This window comes from Anoplopoma fimbria, chromosome 10 (genome assembly GCF_027596085.1).
Source record: "Anoplopoma fimbria isolate UVic2021 breed Golden Eagle Sablefish chromosome 10, Afim_UVic_2022, whole genome shotgun sequence".
NCBI classification, from domain to species: domain Eukaryota; kingdom Metazoa; phylum Chordata; class Actinopteri; order Perciformes; family Anoplopomatidae; genus Anoplopoma; species Anoplopoma fimbria.
The window spans coordinates 23381885-23396601 of record NC_072458.1 but is presented as its reverse complement, the minus strand read 5'-3'; the positions used below and the strand labels follow the sequence as shown (position 1 = coordinate 23396601).

Sequence of the window (14717 nt, the reverse complement as noted above, 5' to 3'; positions counted from 1 at the left end):
CTACGACTAAAAGGACACTTGTTTTGTTGATGACTCCAGAGGAGGCAGCAACTGTGGTTGCTGCTTCTGTGGCTGCAGCTGGGTTAGTGACAGGTGCTTTGGTAGTTGTTGTAGTTGTTGAGGCAACTGTTGTTGTTATTGTTGTTGTTGCAGCTGCTGTGGTTGTTGTTGCTGCTGGTGTTGTTGCGGGTACTGTCGTAGTTTGGGCAGCAATGGTTGTTGTTGCTGCTACTGTGGTTGTTGCGGCTGCAGCTGTGGTTGTTGCAGCTGGTGTTGTTGTTGCAGCTGGTGTGGTTGTTGCAGCTGGTGTTGTTGTTGCAGCTGGTGTGTTGTTGTTGCTGCTGGTGTTGTTGTTGCTGCTTGGGTGTTGTTGCTGCTGGTGTTGTTGCTGCAGCTGGTGTGTTGTTGTTGCAGCTGGTGTGTTGTTGCTGCTGGGTTGTTGTTGCTGGTGTGTTGTTGTTGTTGCAGCTGGTGTTGTTGTTGCAGCTGTGTGGTTGTTGTTTGCTGCTGGTGTTGTTGTTAGCTGGTGTGGTTGTTGTTGCTGCTGGTGTGTTGTTGCTGCTGGTGTGTTGTTGCTGCTGTTGTTGCTGTGTGTTGTTGTTGCTGCTGGTGTGGTTGTTGTTGCTGCTGGTGTTGTTGTTGCTGCTGGTGTGGTTGTTGCAGCTGGTGTGGTTGTTGCAGCTGCTGGTGTTGTTGTTGCTGTTGTTGCTGCTTGTTGTTGCTGCTGGTGTTGTTGTTGCTGCTGGTGTTGTTGTTGTGTGTTGTTGTTGTTGTTGCTGGTGTGTTGTTGCAGCTGGTGTGGTTGTTGTTGCTGCTGGTGTTGTTGTTGCTGCTGGTGTTGTTGTTGCTGCTGGTGTTGTTGTTGTTGTTGCTGCTGGTGTTGTTGTTGCTGTGTTGTTGTTGCTGCTGGTGTTGTTGTTGCTGCTGTGTGGTTGTTGCAGCTGTTGTGCAGCTGTGGTGTTGTTGTTGCTGCTGGTGTTGTTGTTGCTGCTGGTGTTGTTGTTGCTGCTGGTGTTGTTGTTGCTGCTGGTGTTGTTGTTGCCTGCTGGTGTGTTGTTGCAGCTGGTGTGGTTGTTGTTGCTGCTGGTGTTGTTGTTGCTGCTGGGTTGTTGTTGCTGCTGGTTGTTGTTGTTGCTGGTGTTGTTGTTGCTGCTGGTGTGGTTGTTGCAGCTGGTTGTTGTTGCTGCTGGTGTTGTTGTTGCTGCTGGTGTTGTTGTTGCAGCTGGTGTTGTTGTTGCAGCTGCTGTTGGTGTTGTTGTTGTTGCTGGTGTTGTTGTTGCTGCTGGTGTGGTTGTTGCAGCTGGTGTGTTGTTGTTGTTGTTGCTGGTGTTGTTGTTGCTGCTGGGTTGTTGTTGTTGTTGCTGCTGGTGTTGTTGTTGTTGTTGTGGCTGCTAATGTGGTTGTTGCAGCTGGTGTGGTTGTTGTTGCTGCTGGTGTGTTGTTGTTGCTGGTGTTGTTGTTGCTGCTGGTGTTGTTGTTGCAGCTGGTGTTGTTGTTGCTGGTGTTGTTGTTGTTGTTGCAGCTGGTGTTGTTGTTGCAGCTGGTGTGGTTGTTGTTGCTGGTGTTGTTGTTGCTGCTGGTGTGGTTGTTGTTGCTGCTGGTGTTGTTGTTGCTGCTGGTGTTGTTGTTGCTGCTGGTGTTGTTGTTGTTGCTGCTGGTGTGGTTGTTGCTGGTGTTGTTGTTGCTGGTGTGGTTGTTGCAGCTGGTGTGTTGTTGTTGCTGGTGTGTTGTTGCTGGTGTTGTTGTTGCTGCTGGTGTTGTTGTTGCTGCTTGGGTTGTTGTTGCAGCTGGTGTGGTTGTTGTTTGCTGGTGTGGTTGTTGTTGCTGCTTGGTTGTTGCTGCTGGTGTTGTTGTTGCTGCTGGTGTTGTTGTTGCTGTGGTTGGTGTTGTTGTTGCTGCTGGTGTTGTTGTTGCTGCTGGTGTTGTTGTTGCAGCTGGTGTGGTTGTTGCTGGTGTTGTTGTTGCTGGTGTTGTTGTTGCTGCTGGTGTGGTTGTTGTTGTTGTTGCAGCTGGTGTTGTTGTTGCTGCTGGTGTGTTGTTGCTGCTGATGTGTTGTTGTTGTTGTTGTTGGGTTGTTGTTGCTGCTGGTGTTGTTGTTGCTGCTTGTTGTTGTTGCAGCTGGTGTGGTTGTTGCAGCTGTGTGGTTGTTGCAGCTGGTTGTTGGTTGTTGTTGCTGGTGTTGTTGTTGCTGCTGGTGTTGTTGTTGCTGCTGGTTGTTGTTGCTGCTGGTGTTGTTGTTGCAGCTGGTGTGGTTGTTGTTGCTGCTGGTGTTGTTGTTGCTGCTGGTGTTGTTGTTTGCTGTGTGGTTGTTGCAGCTGGTGTTGGTTGTTGTTGATGCTGGTGTTGTTGTTGCTGCTGGTGTTGTTGTTGCTGCTACATTGGTTGTTGCAGCTGGTGTGGTTGTTGCAGCTGGTGTTGGTTGTTGTTGCTGCTGGTGTTGTTGTTGCTGCTGTGTTGTTGTTGCAGCTGGTGTTGTTGTTGCAGCTGGTGTTGTTGTTGCTGGTGTTGTTGTTGCTGCTGGTGATGTTGTTGCTGCTGGTGTGGTTGTTGCAGCTGGTGTGGTTGTTGCAGCTGCTGTTGTTGTTGCAGCTGGTGTTGTTGTTGCTGCTGTTGTGATGTTGTTGTTGCTGCTGTGTTGTTGTTGCAGCTGGTGTGGTTGTTGCAGTTGGTTGTGATTGTCGTTGCTGCTGGTGTTGTTGTTGCCGCTGGTGTTGTTGTTGCCGATGGTGTGGTTGTTGGTTGTTGTTGCTGTGTGTGTTGTTGTTGCTGCTGTGTTGTGTTGGCTGGTTGTTGTTGCTGCTGGTGTTGTTGTTGCTGCTGGTGTTGTTGTTGCTGCTTGTGTTGTTGTTGCTGCTACTGTAGTTGTTGTTGGGGCAGCTGTGGTTGCAGCTGGTGTGGTTGTTGCTGCTGCTGGTGTTGTTGTTGCTGCAGCTGTGGTTGTTGCTGCTGCTGGTGTTGCAGTTGCAGCTGCTGTGGTTGTTGCGGCTGCAGCGGTTGTAGTTGCAGCTGCTAGTGTTGTTGTTGCGGCTACTGTCGTTGTTGCTGGGACAGCTGTGGTTGTTGCGGCTGCTGGTGTTGTTGTTGTTGCCGCTACTGTAGTTGTTGAAGGGGCAACTGTGGTTGTTGCTGCTGCAACTGTGGTTGGATAAATCAGTAAAACGTTCAGATTTTGATTCCACATTTGAAAAATGTTACAGCATCTTTTACTGGGAATCATCACTTAAACTTACCAACACACAGAAGTAGGATGACACAGATCTTCATCATCATCATGGTAAACGGCTTTTCTGTTATACAAACACAAAAGCAGATTTTTAGTTACATTCAGTTAAGCAATAACAACTGTACATTTTGTAAAATCTGTAATTAAATTATTACTTACTGATATTCACAGGCATTATTGTAAATCATTGATTTACATACCATAATGTTTAAATTGTTTTATGACTTTTATTGCTTCCTTTACTGCATCTTTAAGACAATGATACTTTGTTAGATATTGATGCAAACTAATACTATTCATTTAGAGGAAAAATAATGATCAGGTATCATAAATTAGGACTATCATTGCTTAACCATAAGCATCTACACTGTTTTCTGGAATAAAACATATTTCTTTGTCAAAAGATTTAACTTTTAATTTAAAACAACCGTCAAATATCAACATGTTTTTTTTTTGCCGTACACACACAATAACTAAAGCATTAGTTACACAAGGAGCACAGATAACTGTAACATAGATAATAAAGAACATATATAAAATTTCATAACATAGTAATTTAAAAAAAGGTTAGGAAACACAAATAGCATTAATTGAAATTGGGAAAATATTCACAATTGAAATACTTACATTTTTTCTCTGGCCTTGACTTTTCTTGACTGCAGTGACTGAAGTTGCGATGCTCTCTGGTTGCTCCTGTTCACTGTCAGTTGTTTGCTGGTTGATGTCTTCCCCTGAACAGGTAGCAGCTTTTATATCCACACAAAGCAGGTAAGATGACGTCAGGCTCTGCACAAGGACGTTAATTAAGTGCCTGTTCTTTTAAGGTGTGGCCATACGTTTATCATCTCATTCATAATAACTAATATTACATCATGAAGAAACCTGTCGAGCGACATTCTTCTCAGATATGACGTTGAATTCTTTTTTCCGAGTGGGGATACCTATGACGTTCATGTAAATGTTTGTTTACTTTCCTGACAAGATTAAATATAAACTTTTTCGTCATTGTTCATCTTTGTCTTGTTTTGATTTGTTTTTGTGTGTATGTGCGTGTGGTAGTACCACACCTTCAGGAGAAGGTGTAGTACTACCACACCTTCAGGAGAAGGTGTAGTAACTCTCATGAGAATGAGCTGAATTCTTTAAGTGGTGTTCACTTTGGTGTCTTTGGTCTGAATACATCTGAATGAAATAAATCGTAGTGTGCAAGAAATGTATTTGTTTGTTGAAAAATATTTGTTGCTGATACTATATTTGTTGAGGCAGCAACATTTTTGGAATTTGTATCTGTATTTTAAGTGGAAAATAAGCGTAACAATCCTGATAAACAGCCGATGCCTATCATAAGATAAGATAAGATAAGATAAGATAATCCTTTATTAGTCCCGTAGCGGGGAAATTTGCAGGATTACAGCAGCATAGGGTATTGTGCACACAAGAGACAGTAAAAGAAAAACAAGATGAAAATAAAATGAAATACAAAACAAGTATTATAAATAAGCAATAAAAAACAGTAAAAACTCCACAAGAACTGAATCATGAATCATGTTTTTGGTTTTGATATAGCAGCTGGTTTACAAGACTAGAGACTAGATTTTATCACAACCATCTGGAATGTCCCAAAAAATAATTTAAATAATACCAAACAGTGTCAACAGTCATAAATTGTAAATGTTATCCTTTAACTATTTTAGGTGATTCCTTTTACTCCACAAACTACAGTCTATAGGTCTGAATGAAGCCATGGGATAGTCACTCTTACAGAGAGAATTCAGACTGTTGTTACTGATTTTACTGAGTCAAGACAGATAACCATTGGGGCAACTGTGGTTGTAGTTTTATTACCATTTTACTCCATTATGAATAATTGATTTAGTTTTTCAAGACGAAGTTGTTGCGGCTGCATCTGTGGTTGTTGCAGCTGCTGTGGTTGTTGTATTCAAATTATGATTTATTAAATGTATTTTATTATTTTGTTTTGATTTTTGTGTTTCTATAGTTAATGAAGGATTTCTCAATCTGTATGGTGCATTTACCAATATATGCTCTCAATAGAGTTTCCAACTGACAATATAGTATATATTTCATACCGTATACTTGTGATATTTAATTCAATTTAAATATCTACCTTTTTTTAATTATATTTCAGTGATTTTGATGCCATCTTTAATTTGCTATATTTATTATATGTTAAATGGAAATATTTTTAATGCAATTTAATGCAAAGCTTACCATTTTATTGTTGTAATCTAATAAATAGAACTTTTTAATTACCAATTTATGAAACAAATTAAAAATAAAATACAATATTTATAATTTTGTCAAATGTAAGCCTTGAATTTGTTTCCACACGGATTGTCAAAAAAGTTTTCATATTATGAATTCGGAGAGACATAACTTTTCATAACCATAAGTCAAGCGTGTTTACAGTCGATTCTGCATGTGAGTTTTCATGTCCAGTGACCTTGAAACAGCAGCTCATGACCTTCATGGACGGCCGGAGGTTGTTTAATTCTTTTGATTGATGATTTTCGGGTTCTCTGTGTTTTCTCCAGCGTTTGTTTTTGTTCAGCTGTCAGAATGATATGTGAAGCATCTATGTGATGATGCACTTCCTTATCTGCTAAATTTCATGTTGATGTCTAAAAAACACTAACCATTTCAAAGTGTGTTTACTACAAAATAAATATTTCAGGTTGTACAATTAATCGAGTGTTTCTCTTTTTGTTTATAACAAGTCTATTTTTCTTTTTTGTGGATTTGCATTTGTCTTTGTTTTTTAGAGTGTCCTCTGATCTTTTCTCCTAACAGCACTTTGTAAGGTTGAGAAAAGTTTCACATGAAGTGTATTCAGTTTATTAAGTCCAGCTGTTCATGAAAAATTGCCCAACTGTTCACAATTGCCCTGTGATGTCAAAAAAAGACATCTCTGTTGCCCGTTTTTCTGTAATAATGATATTAAAATTAGCTTCATGATGTATGCCCAGCCAACCTTGGCTTATCACACACTACCAAAAGAAAGAAATATAGATACGACGCAACTTCATACACCATAAATAATACACTCTTGTTCTTTGTATTTCATCATTTAATACTTTTAATACTTTACATGACATATTAACATGGATATACACACACAGAGCAGTCACCACAGTATTCCTTACAGTGTACTTCATTAGAGCATAATATCAGAACGTGATCATGAGATTATTTTTGTATTTGTAAAGAACATAAATCAAAGTAAAAGCATGTTTTAATTAAATATTTATAATAGATAATGCATAATATATGTTAAATAATGACAATAAATTAAGTTCAATCCTTCAGCCTCTTCATAAATAATACATGATGTATACAGCGTCTAAATGTTGCTAGTATTTAATCTCCTGCTCCAGTCCACTTCTTAATTCCCAATAACTGCTGTAACAATCGCTACGACTAAAAGGACACTTGTTTTGTTGATGACTCCAGAGGAGGCAGCAGCTGTGGTTGCTGCTTCTGTGGCTGCAGCTGGGTTTGTGACAGGTGCTTTGGTAGTTGTTGTAGTTGTTGAGGCAACTGTTGTTGGTGTTGTTGCTGTTGCAGCTGCTGTGGTTGTTGTTGGAGCAACTGTGGTTGCAGCTGCTGTGGTTGTTGTTACTGCTGGTGTTGTTGTTGCTGCTGGTGTTGTTGTTGCTGCTGATGTTGTTGTTGCTGCTGGTGTTGTTGTTGTTGTTGTTGCTGCTGGTGTTGTTGTTGCAGCTGCTGTTGTTGTTGCTGCTGGTGTTGTTGTTTGCTGCTGGTTGTTGTTGCTGCTGTGTTGTTGTTGCTGCTGGTGTTGTTGTTGCTGCTGGTGTTGTTGTTGCTGCTGGTGTTGTTGTTGCTGCTGGTGTTGTTGTTGCAGCTGGTGTGGTTGTTGCTGCTGGTGTTGTTGTTGCTGCTGGTGTTGTTGTTGCTGCTGGTGTTGTTGTTGCTGCTGGTGTTGTTGTTGCTGCTGGTGTTGTTGTTGCTGCTGTTGTTGTTGTTGTTGTTGCTGGTGTGGTTGTTTGTTGTTGTTGCTGCTGGTGGTGTTGTTGCTGCTGGTTGTTGTTGCTGCTGGTGTTGTTGTTGCTGCTGGTGTTGTTGTTGCTGCTGGTTGTTGTTGGTTGTTGTTGTTGTTGTTGCTGGGTTGTTGTTGCAGCTGGTGTGGTTGTTGCAGCTGGTGTGGTTGTTGTTGCTGCTGGTGTTGTTGTTGCTGCTGGTGTGTTGTTGTTGTTGTTGCTGCTGGTGTTGTTGTTGCTGCTGGTGTGTGTTGTTGTTGCTGCTGGTGTTGTTGTTGCTGTGTGGTTGTTGCAGCTGGTGTGGTTGTTGCAGCTGCTGTTGTTGTTGTTGCCGATGATGTTGTTGTTGCTGCTGGTGTTGTTGTTGCCGCTGGTGTTGTTGTTGCAGCTGGTGTGGTTGTTGCAGCTGCTGTGTTGTTTGTTGCTGCTGGTGTTGTTGTTGCTGCTGGTGTGGTTGTTGCAGCTGGTGTGGTTGTTGCAGCTGGTGTTGTTGTTGCCGCCTGGTGTGGTTGTTGCAGCTGGTGTGGTTGTTGTTGCAGCTGGTGTGGTTGTTGCAGCTGGTGTTGTTGTTGCAGCTGGTGTTGTTGTTGCACGCTGGTGTTGTTGTTGCTGCTAGTGTTGTTGTTCCCGCTGATGTTGTTGTTGCAGCTGGTGTTGTTGTTGCTGCTGGTGTGGTTGTTGCAGCTGGTGTGGTTGTTGTTGCTGCTGGTGTTGTTGTTGCTGCTTGGGTTGTTGTTGCTGCTGGTGTTGTTGTTGCTGCTAATGTGGTTGTTGCAGCTGGTGTGGTTGTTGCAGCTGGTGTTGTTGTTGCTGCTAGTGTTGTTGTTGCTGATGTTGTTGTTGCTGCTGGTGTTGGTTGTTGTTGCTGCTGGTGTTGTTGTTGCTGTGGGTTGTTGTTGCTGCTGGTGTTGAAGTTGCGCGGTGTGGTTGTTGCAGCTGGTGTGTTGTTGTTGCAGCTGGTGTTGTTGTTGCAGCTGGTGTGGTTGTTGCAGCTGGTGTGGTTGTTGCAGCTGGTGTGGTTGTTGTTGCTGCTGTTGTTGTTGTTGCCGATGATGTTGTCGTTGCTGCTGGTGTTGTTGTTGCCGCTGGTGTTGTTGTTGCTGCTGGTGTTGTTGTTGCTGCTTGGGTTGTTGTTGCTGCTGGTGTTGTTGTTGCTGCTAGGGTTGTTGTTGCAGCTGGTGTGGTTGTTGCAGCTGGTGTGGTTGTTGTTGCTGCTTGTGTTGTGTTGTTGTTGCTGCTGGTGTGGTTGTTGCAGCTGGTGTGGTTGTTGCAGCTGGTGTGGTTGTTGCAGCTGGTGTTGTTGTTGCCGCCAGTGTGGTTGTTGCAGCTGGTGTGGTTGTTGTTGCAGCTGGTGTGGTTGTTGCAGCTGGTGTTGTTGTTGCAGCTGGTGTGGTTGTTGCAGCTGGTGTGGTTGTGTGTTGTTGTTGCTGGTGTTGTTGTTGCTGTGGTGTTGTTGTTGCTGCTGGTGTTGTTGTTGCTGCTACTGTGGTTGTTGCAGCTGGTGTGGTTGTTGTTGCTGCTAGTGTTGTTGTTGCTGATGATGTTGTCGTTGCTGCTGGTGTTGTTGTTGCCGCTGGTGTTGTTGTTGCTGCTGGTGTTGTTGTTGCTGCTTGGTGTTGTTGTTGCTGCTGGTGTTGTTGTTGCTGCTGGTGTGGTTGTTGCAGCTGGTGTTGTTGCAGCTGGTGTTGTTGTTGCTGCTGGTGTTGTTGTTGCTGCTGGTGTTGTTGTGTGGTTGTTGCAGCTGGTGTGATTGTTGTTGCTGCTGCTGGTGTGGTTGTTGCAGCTGGTGTGGTTGTTGTTGCTGTGTGTTGTTGTTGTTGTTGCTGGTGTTGTTGTTGCAGCTGGTGTGGTTGTTGTTGCTGCTGGTGTTGTTGTTGCTGCTTGTGTTGTTGTTGCTGCTGGTGTTGTTGTTGTTGCTGCTGGTGTTGTTGTTGCTGATGGTGTTGTTGTTGCCGCTGGTGTTGTTGTTGCTGCTGGTGTTGTTGTTGCTGCTGGTGTTGTTGTTGCTGCTGGTGTTGTTGTTGCTGGTGTTGTTGTTGCTGCTGGTGTTGTTGTTGCTGCTGCTGGTGTTGTTGTTGCAGCTGGTGTTGTTGTTGCTGCTACTGTGTTGTTGTTGCTGCTGGTTGTTGCTGCTGGTTGTTGTTGCTGCTGGTGTGTTGTTTGTTTGCTGTGTTGTTGTTGTGGTGTTGTTGTTGTTGTTGCTGGTGTTGTTGTTGCTGCTGGTGTTGTTGTTGCCGCTGGTGTTGTTGTTGCTGCTGGTGTTGTTGTTGCGTTGGTGTGGTTGTTGCAGCTGTGGTTGTTGTTGCTGCTGGTGTTGTTGTTGCTGGTTGGGTTGTTGTTGCTGCTGGTGTTGTTGTTGCAGCTGGTGTTGTTGTTGCTGCTACTGTGGTTGTTGCAGCTGCTGTTGTTGTTGCTGCTGGTGTTGTTGTTGCTGCTGGTGTTGTTGTTGCTGCTGGTGTTGTTGTTGCTGCTGGTGTGGTTGTTGCAGCTGGTGTTGTTGTTGCTGCTGGTTGTTGTTGTTGCCGCTGGTGTGGTTGTTGCAGCTGGTGTGGTTGTTGTTGCTGCTGGTGTTGTTGTTGCTGCTTGGGTTGTTGTTGCTGCTGCTGGTGTTGTTGTTGCAGCTGGTGTTGTTGTTGCTGCTACTGTGGTTGTTGCAGCTGGTGTCGTTGTTGCAGCTGCTGTTGTTGTTGCTGCTGGTGTTGTTGTTGCCGCTGGTGTTGTTGTTGCTGCTGGTGTTGTTGTTGCAGCTGGTGTTGTTGTTGCTGCTACTGTGGTTGTTGCAGCTGTTGTGGTTGTTGCCGCTGGTGTGGTTGTTGCAGCTGGTGTGGTTGTTGTTGCTGCTGGTGTTGTTGTTGCTGCTGGTGTTGTTGTTGCTGCTGGTGTTGTTGTTGCAGCTGGTGTTGTTGTTGCTGCTACTGTGGTTGTTGCAGCTGGTGTGGTTGTTGCAGCTGCTGTTGTTGTTGCTGCTGGTGTTGTTGTTGCCGCTGGTGTTGTTGTTGTTGCTGGTGTGGTTGTTGCAGCTGGTGTGGTTGTTGCTGCTGGTGTGGTTGTTGCTGCTGGTGTTGTTGTTGCTTGTTGTTGCAGCTGGTGTGTTGTTGTTGCTGTGTTGTTGTTGCTGCTGGTGTTGTTGTTGCTGCTGGTGTTGTTGTTGCTGCTGGTGTGGTTGTTGCTGCTGGTTGTTGTTGTTGTTGCAGCTGGTGTTGTTGTTGCTGCTGGTGTTGTTGTTGCCGCTGGTGTTGTTGTTGTTGCTGCTGGTGTTGTTGTTGCAGCTGGTGTTGTTGTTGCAGCTGGTGTGTTGTTGTTGTTGCTGCTGGTGTTGTTGTTGCTGCTTGGGTTGTTGTTGTTGCTGCTGGTGTTGTTGTTGCAGCTGGTGTTGTTGTTGCTGCTGGTGTGGTTGTTGCAGCTGGTGTTGTTGTTGCTGCTGGTGTGTTGTTGCTGCTTGCTGGTTGTTGTTGCTGCTGGTGTTGTTGCTGCTGCTGGTGTTGTTGTTGCAGCTGGTTGTTGTTGCAGCTGGTGTGTTGTTGTTGCTGCTGTTGTGTGTGTTGTTGTTGCAGCTGGTGTTGTTGTTGCTGCTGGTGTTGTTGCCGCCGGCGTGGTTGTTGCAGCTGGTGTGGTTGTTGTTGCTGCTGGTGTTGTTGTTGTTGCAGCTGGTGTGGTTGTTGCAGCTGGTGTGTTGTTGTTGCTGCTTGGTTGTTGTTGTTGCTGCTGGTGTTGTTGTTGCTGCTGGTGTGGTTGTTGCAGCTGGTGTGGTTGTTGCAGCTGCTGTTGTTGTTGCTGCTGGTGTTGTTGTTGCAGCTGGTGTTGTTGTTGCTGCTGGTTGTTGTGTTGTTGTTGCCGCTGGTGTGTTGTTGCAGCTGGTGTTGTTGTTGTGTTGTTGTTGCTGCTGGTGTTGTTGTTGCTGCTGGTGTTGTTGTTGCTGCTGGTGTGGTTGTTGTGCTGGTGTGGTTGTTGCAGCTGGTTGCTGCTGTTGTTGTTGCTGCTGGTGTGGTTGTTGTTGCTGCTGGTGTTGTTGTTGCTGCTGGTGTGTTGTTGCTGGTGTTGTTGTTGCTGGTGTTGTTGTTGCAGCTGGTGTGTTGTGCTGGTTGTTGTTGCTGCTGGTGTTGTTGTTGCTGCTACTGTGGTTGTTGCAGCTGGTGTGGTTGTTGCAGCTGCTGTTGTTGTTGCTGCTGGTGTTGTTGTTGCAGCTGGTGTTGTTGTTGCTGCTGGTGTTGTTGTTGCCGCTGGTGTGGTTGTTGCAGCTGGTGTTGTTGTTGCTGCTTGGGTTGTTGTTGCTGCTGGTGTTGTTGTTGCTGCTGCTGTGGTTGTTGCAGCTGGTGTGGTTGTTGTTGCTGCTGGTGGTGTTGTTGCTGCTGGTGTTGTTGTTGCTGCTACTGTGGTTGTTGCAGCTGCTGTTGTTGTTGCTGCTGGTGTTGTTGTTGCAGCTGGTGTTGTTGTTGTTGTGGTTGTTGCAGCTGGTGTTGTTGTTGCCGCTGGTGTTGTTCTTGCAGCTGGTGTGGTTGTTGTTGCTGCTGGTGTTGTTGTTGCTGCTTGTGTTGTTGTTGCTGCTGGTGTTGTTGTTGCAGCTGGTGTTGTTGTTGCTGCTACTGTGGTTGTTGCAGCTGGTGTTGTTCTTGCTGCTTGTGTTGTTGTTGCAGCTGGTGTGGTTGTTGCTGCTGGTGTTGTTGTTGCCGCTGGTGTGGTTGTTGCAGCTGGTGTGGTTGTTGTTGCTGCTGGTGTTGTTGTTGTTGCAGCTGGTGTGGTTGTTGCAGCTGGTGTGGTTGTTGTTGCTGCTTGGGTTGTTGTTGCTGCTGGTGTTGTTGTTGCAGCTGGTGTTGTTGTTGCTGCTACTGTGGTTGTTGCAGCTGCTGTTGTTGTTGCTGCTGGTGTTGTTGTTGCCGCTGTGTGTTGTTGTTGCTGCTGGTGTTGTTGTTGCAGCTGGTGTGGTTGTTGCAGCTGGTGTGGTTGTTGTTGCTGCTGGTGTTGTTGTTGCTGCTGGTGTTGTTGTTGCTGCTACTGTGGTTGTTGCAGCTGGTGTGGTTGTTGCAGCTGGTGTGGTTGTTGTTGCTGCTGGTGTGTTGTTGTTGCTGCTGGTGTTGTTGTTGCTGCTGGTGTTGTTGTTGCTGGTGTGGTTGTTGCAGCTTGTTGTTATTGCTGCTGGTGTAGTTGTTGCAGCTGGTGTGGTTGTTGTTGCTGCTGGTGTTGTTGTTGCTGCTACTGTGGTTGTTGCAGCTGGTGTGGTTGTTGCAGCTGCTGTTGTTGTTGCTGCTTGTTGTTTGCTGCTGGTGTTGTTGTTGCTGCTGGTGTTGTTGTTGCTGCTGGTGTTGTTGTTGCCGCTGGTGTGGTTGTTGCTGCTTGGGTTGTTGTTGCTGCTGGTGTTGTTGTTGCTGCTACTGTGGTTGTTGCAGCTGGTGTTGTTGTTGCAGCTGGTGTGGTTGTTGCAGCTGTGTGGTTGTTGTTGCTGCTGGTGTTGTTGTTGCTGCTTGTGTTGTTGTTGCAGCTGGTGTGGTTGTTGCTGCTGGTGTTGTTGTTGCGCTGGTGTGGTTGTTGCTGCTGGTGTTGTTATTGCCGCTGGTGTGGTTGTTGCTGCTGGTGTGGTTGTTGCAGCTGGTGTTGTTGTTGCTGCTACTGTGGTTGTTGCAGCTGGTGTTGTTGTTGCCGCTGGTGTTGTTCTTGCAGCTGGTGTGGTTGTCGTTGCTGCTGGTGTTGTTGTTGCTGCTTGGGTTGTTGTTGCTGCTGGTGTTGTTGTTGCAGCTGGTGTTGTTGTTGCTGCTACTGTGGTTGTTGCAGCTGGTGTGGTTGTTGTTGCTGCTGGTGCTGTTGTTGCTGCTTGGGTTGTTGTTGCTGCTGGTGTTGTTGTTGCTGCTACTGTGGTTGTTGCAGCTGGTGTGGTTGTTGCAGCTGGTGTGGTTGTTGTTGCTGCTGGTGTTGTTGTTGCTGCTTGTGTTGTTGTTGCAGCTGGTGTTGTTGTTGCTGCTGGTGTTGTTGTTGCAGCTGGTGTGGTTGTTGCAGCTGGTGTGTTGTTGTTGCTGCTGGTGTTGTTGTTGTTGCAGCTGGTGTGGTTGTTGCAGCTGGTGTGGTTGTTGTTGCTGCTTGGGTTGTTGTTGCTGCTGGTGTTGTTGTTGCTGCTGGTGTTGTTGTTGCTGCAGCTGTTGTTGTTGCTGCTGGTGTTGTTGTTGCTGCTGGTGTTGTTGTTGCCGCTGGTGTGTTGTTGTTGCAGCTGGTGTTGTTGTTGCTGCTTGGGTTGTTGTTGCTGCTGGTGTTGTTGTTGCCGCTGGTGTGGTTGTTGCAGCTGGTGTGGTTGTTGCCGCTGGTGTGGTTGTTGCAGCTGCTGTTGTTGTTGCTGCTGGTGTTGTTGTTGCGCTGGTGTTGTTGTTGCTGCTGGTGTTGTTGTTGCCGCTGGTGTGGTTGTTGCAGCTGGTGTGGTTGTTGCTGCTTGGGTTGTTGTTGCTGCTGTTGTTGTTGTTGTTGTTGTTGCTGCTACTGTGGTTGTTGCAGCTGGTGTGTTGTTGTTGCAGCTGGTGTGGTTGTTGTTGCTGCTGGTGTTGTTGTTGCTGCTGGTGTTGTTGTTGCTGCTGGTGTGTTGTTGTTGTTGTTGCTGCTGTGTGTTGTTGCTGCTGGTGTTGTTGTTGTTGCAGCTGCTGCTGTGTTGTTGTTGCTGGTGGTGTTGTTGTTGCCGCTGGTGTGGTTGTTGCAGCTGGTGTTGTTGTTGCTGCTTGGGTTGTTGTTGCTGCTGGTGTTGTTGTTGCTGCTACTGTGGTTGTTGCTGGTGTGTTGTTGCAGCTGGTGTGGTTGTTGCAGCTGCTGGTGTTGTTGTTGCTGCTGGTGTTGTTGTTGCTGCTGGTGTTGTTGTTGCTGCTGGTGTTGTTGTTGCTGCTGGTGTGGTTGTTGCAGCTGGTGTGGTTGTTGCTGCTTGGGTTGTTGTTGCTGCTGTGTTGTTGTTGCAGCTGGTGTTGTTGTTGCTGCTTGTGGTTGTTGCAGCTGGTGTGGTTGTTGCTGCTGGTGTGTTGTTGTTGCTGCTGGTGTTGTTGTTGCTGCTGTGTTGTTGTTGCAGCTGGTGTGGTTGTTGCTGCTGGTGTTGCTGGTGCTGCTTGTTGTTGCTGCTGGTGTGGTTGTTGCTGCTGGTGTTGTTGTTGCTGCTGGTGTTGTTGTTGCAGCTGGTGTTGTTGTTGCAGCTGCTGTGATTGTCGTTGCTGCTGGTGTTGTTGTTGCTGCTGGTGTTGCTGCTTGTGTTGTTGTTGCAGCTGGTGTGGTTGTCGTTGCTGCTGGTGTTGTTGCAGCTGCTGTGGTTGTTGCTGCTGGTGTTGTTGTTGCGGCAACTGTAGTTGTTGGGGCAACTGTGGTTGTTGCTGCTGCAGCCTGGAATGTTGCAGCTGCTGTGGTGGATGAATCAGTTGAACTTTCAAATTTTGATTCCACATTTGAAACATTTTACAGCCTCTTTTACTGAGATGTAATCACTTAAACTTACCAACACACAGAAGTTGGATGACAAAGAT

The 14717-nt window shown here is 45.9% G+C and overlaps 2 protein-coding genes, 1 long non-coding RNA gene and 1 pseudogene across 3 annotated transcripts; all 4 read right to left on the bottom strand.

Annotated features, from left to right (window-relative positions):
- Positions 1 to 1919: 1919 nt before the first annotated feature.
- On the bottom strand, positions 1920 to 2814 carry LOC129096967 (putative cyclin-dependent serine/threonine-protein kinase DDB_G0272797/DDB_G0274007; the record flags this gene model as incomplete). The annotated part of the gene is given in 5 exon segments (XM_054605645.1): positions 1920 to 2102; positions 2211 to 2302; positions 2337 to 2640; positions 2643 to 2738; positions 2740 to 2814. Coding segments are annotated over 5 exon segments (750 nt in total), but the record flags the coding sequence as incomplete, so codon positions are not given.
- A 238-nt stretch (positions 2815 to 3052) lies between these two features.
- Positions 3053 to 3935, bottom strand: LOC129096980 (uncharacterized). Its single transcript, XR_008531501.1, has 3 exons — positions 3851 to 3935; positions 3231 to 3287; positions 3053 to 3135 (listed from the first exon to the last, which is right to left on the bottom strand). It is a non-coding gene; the product is annotated as an uncharacterized LOC129096980 (long non-coding RNA).
- Positions 3936 to 7006: 3071 nt separating this feature from the next.
- On the bottom strand, positions 7007 to 7246 carry LOC129096971 (putative uncharacterized protein DDB_G0283431; the record flags this gene model as incomplete). Its single annotated transcript, XM_054605646.1, has 1 exon — positions 7007 to 7246. A coding segment is annotated over one exon (240 nt), but the record flags the coding sequence as incomplete, so codon positions are not given.
- A 3698-nt stretch (positions 7247 to 10944) lies between these two features.
- Positions 10945 to 14465, bottom strand: LOC129097731 (putative uncharacterized protein DDB_G0271606; annotated as a pseudogene).
- Between the last annotated feature and the right edge of the window lie 252 nt (positions 14466 to 14717).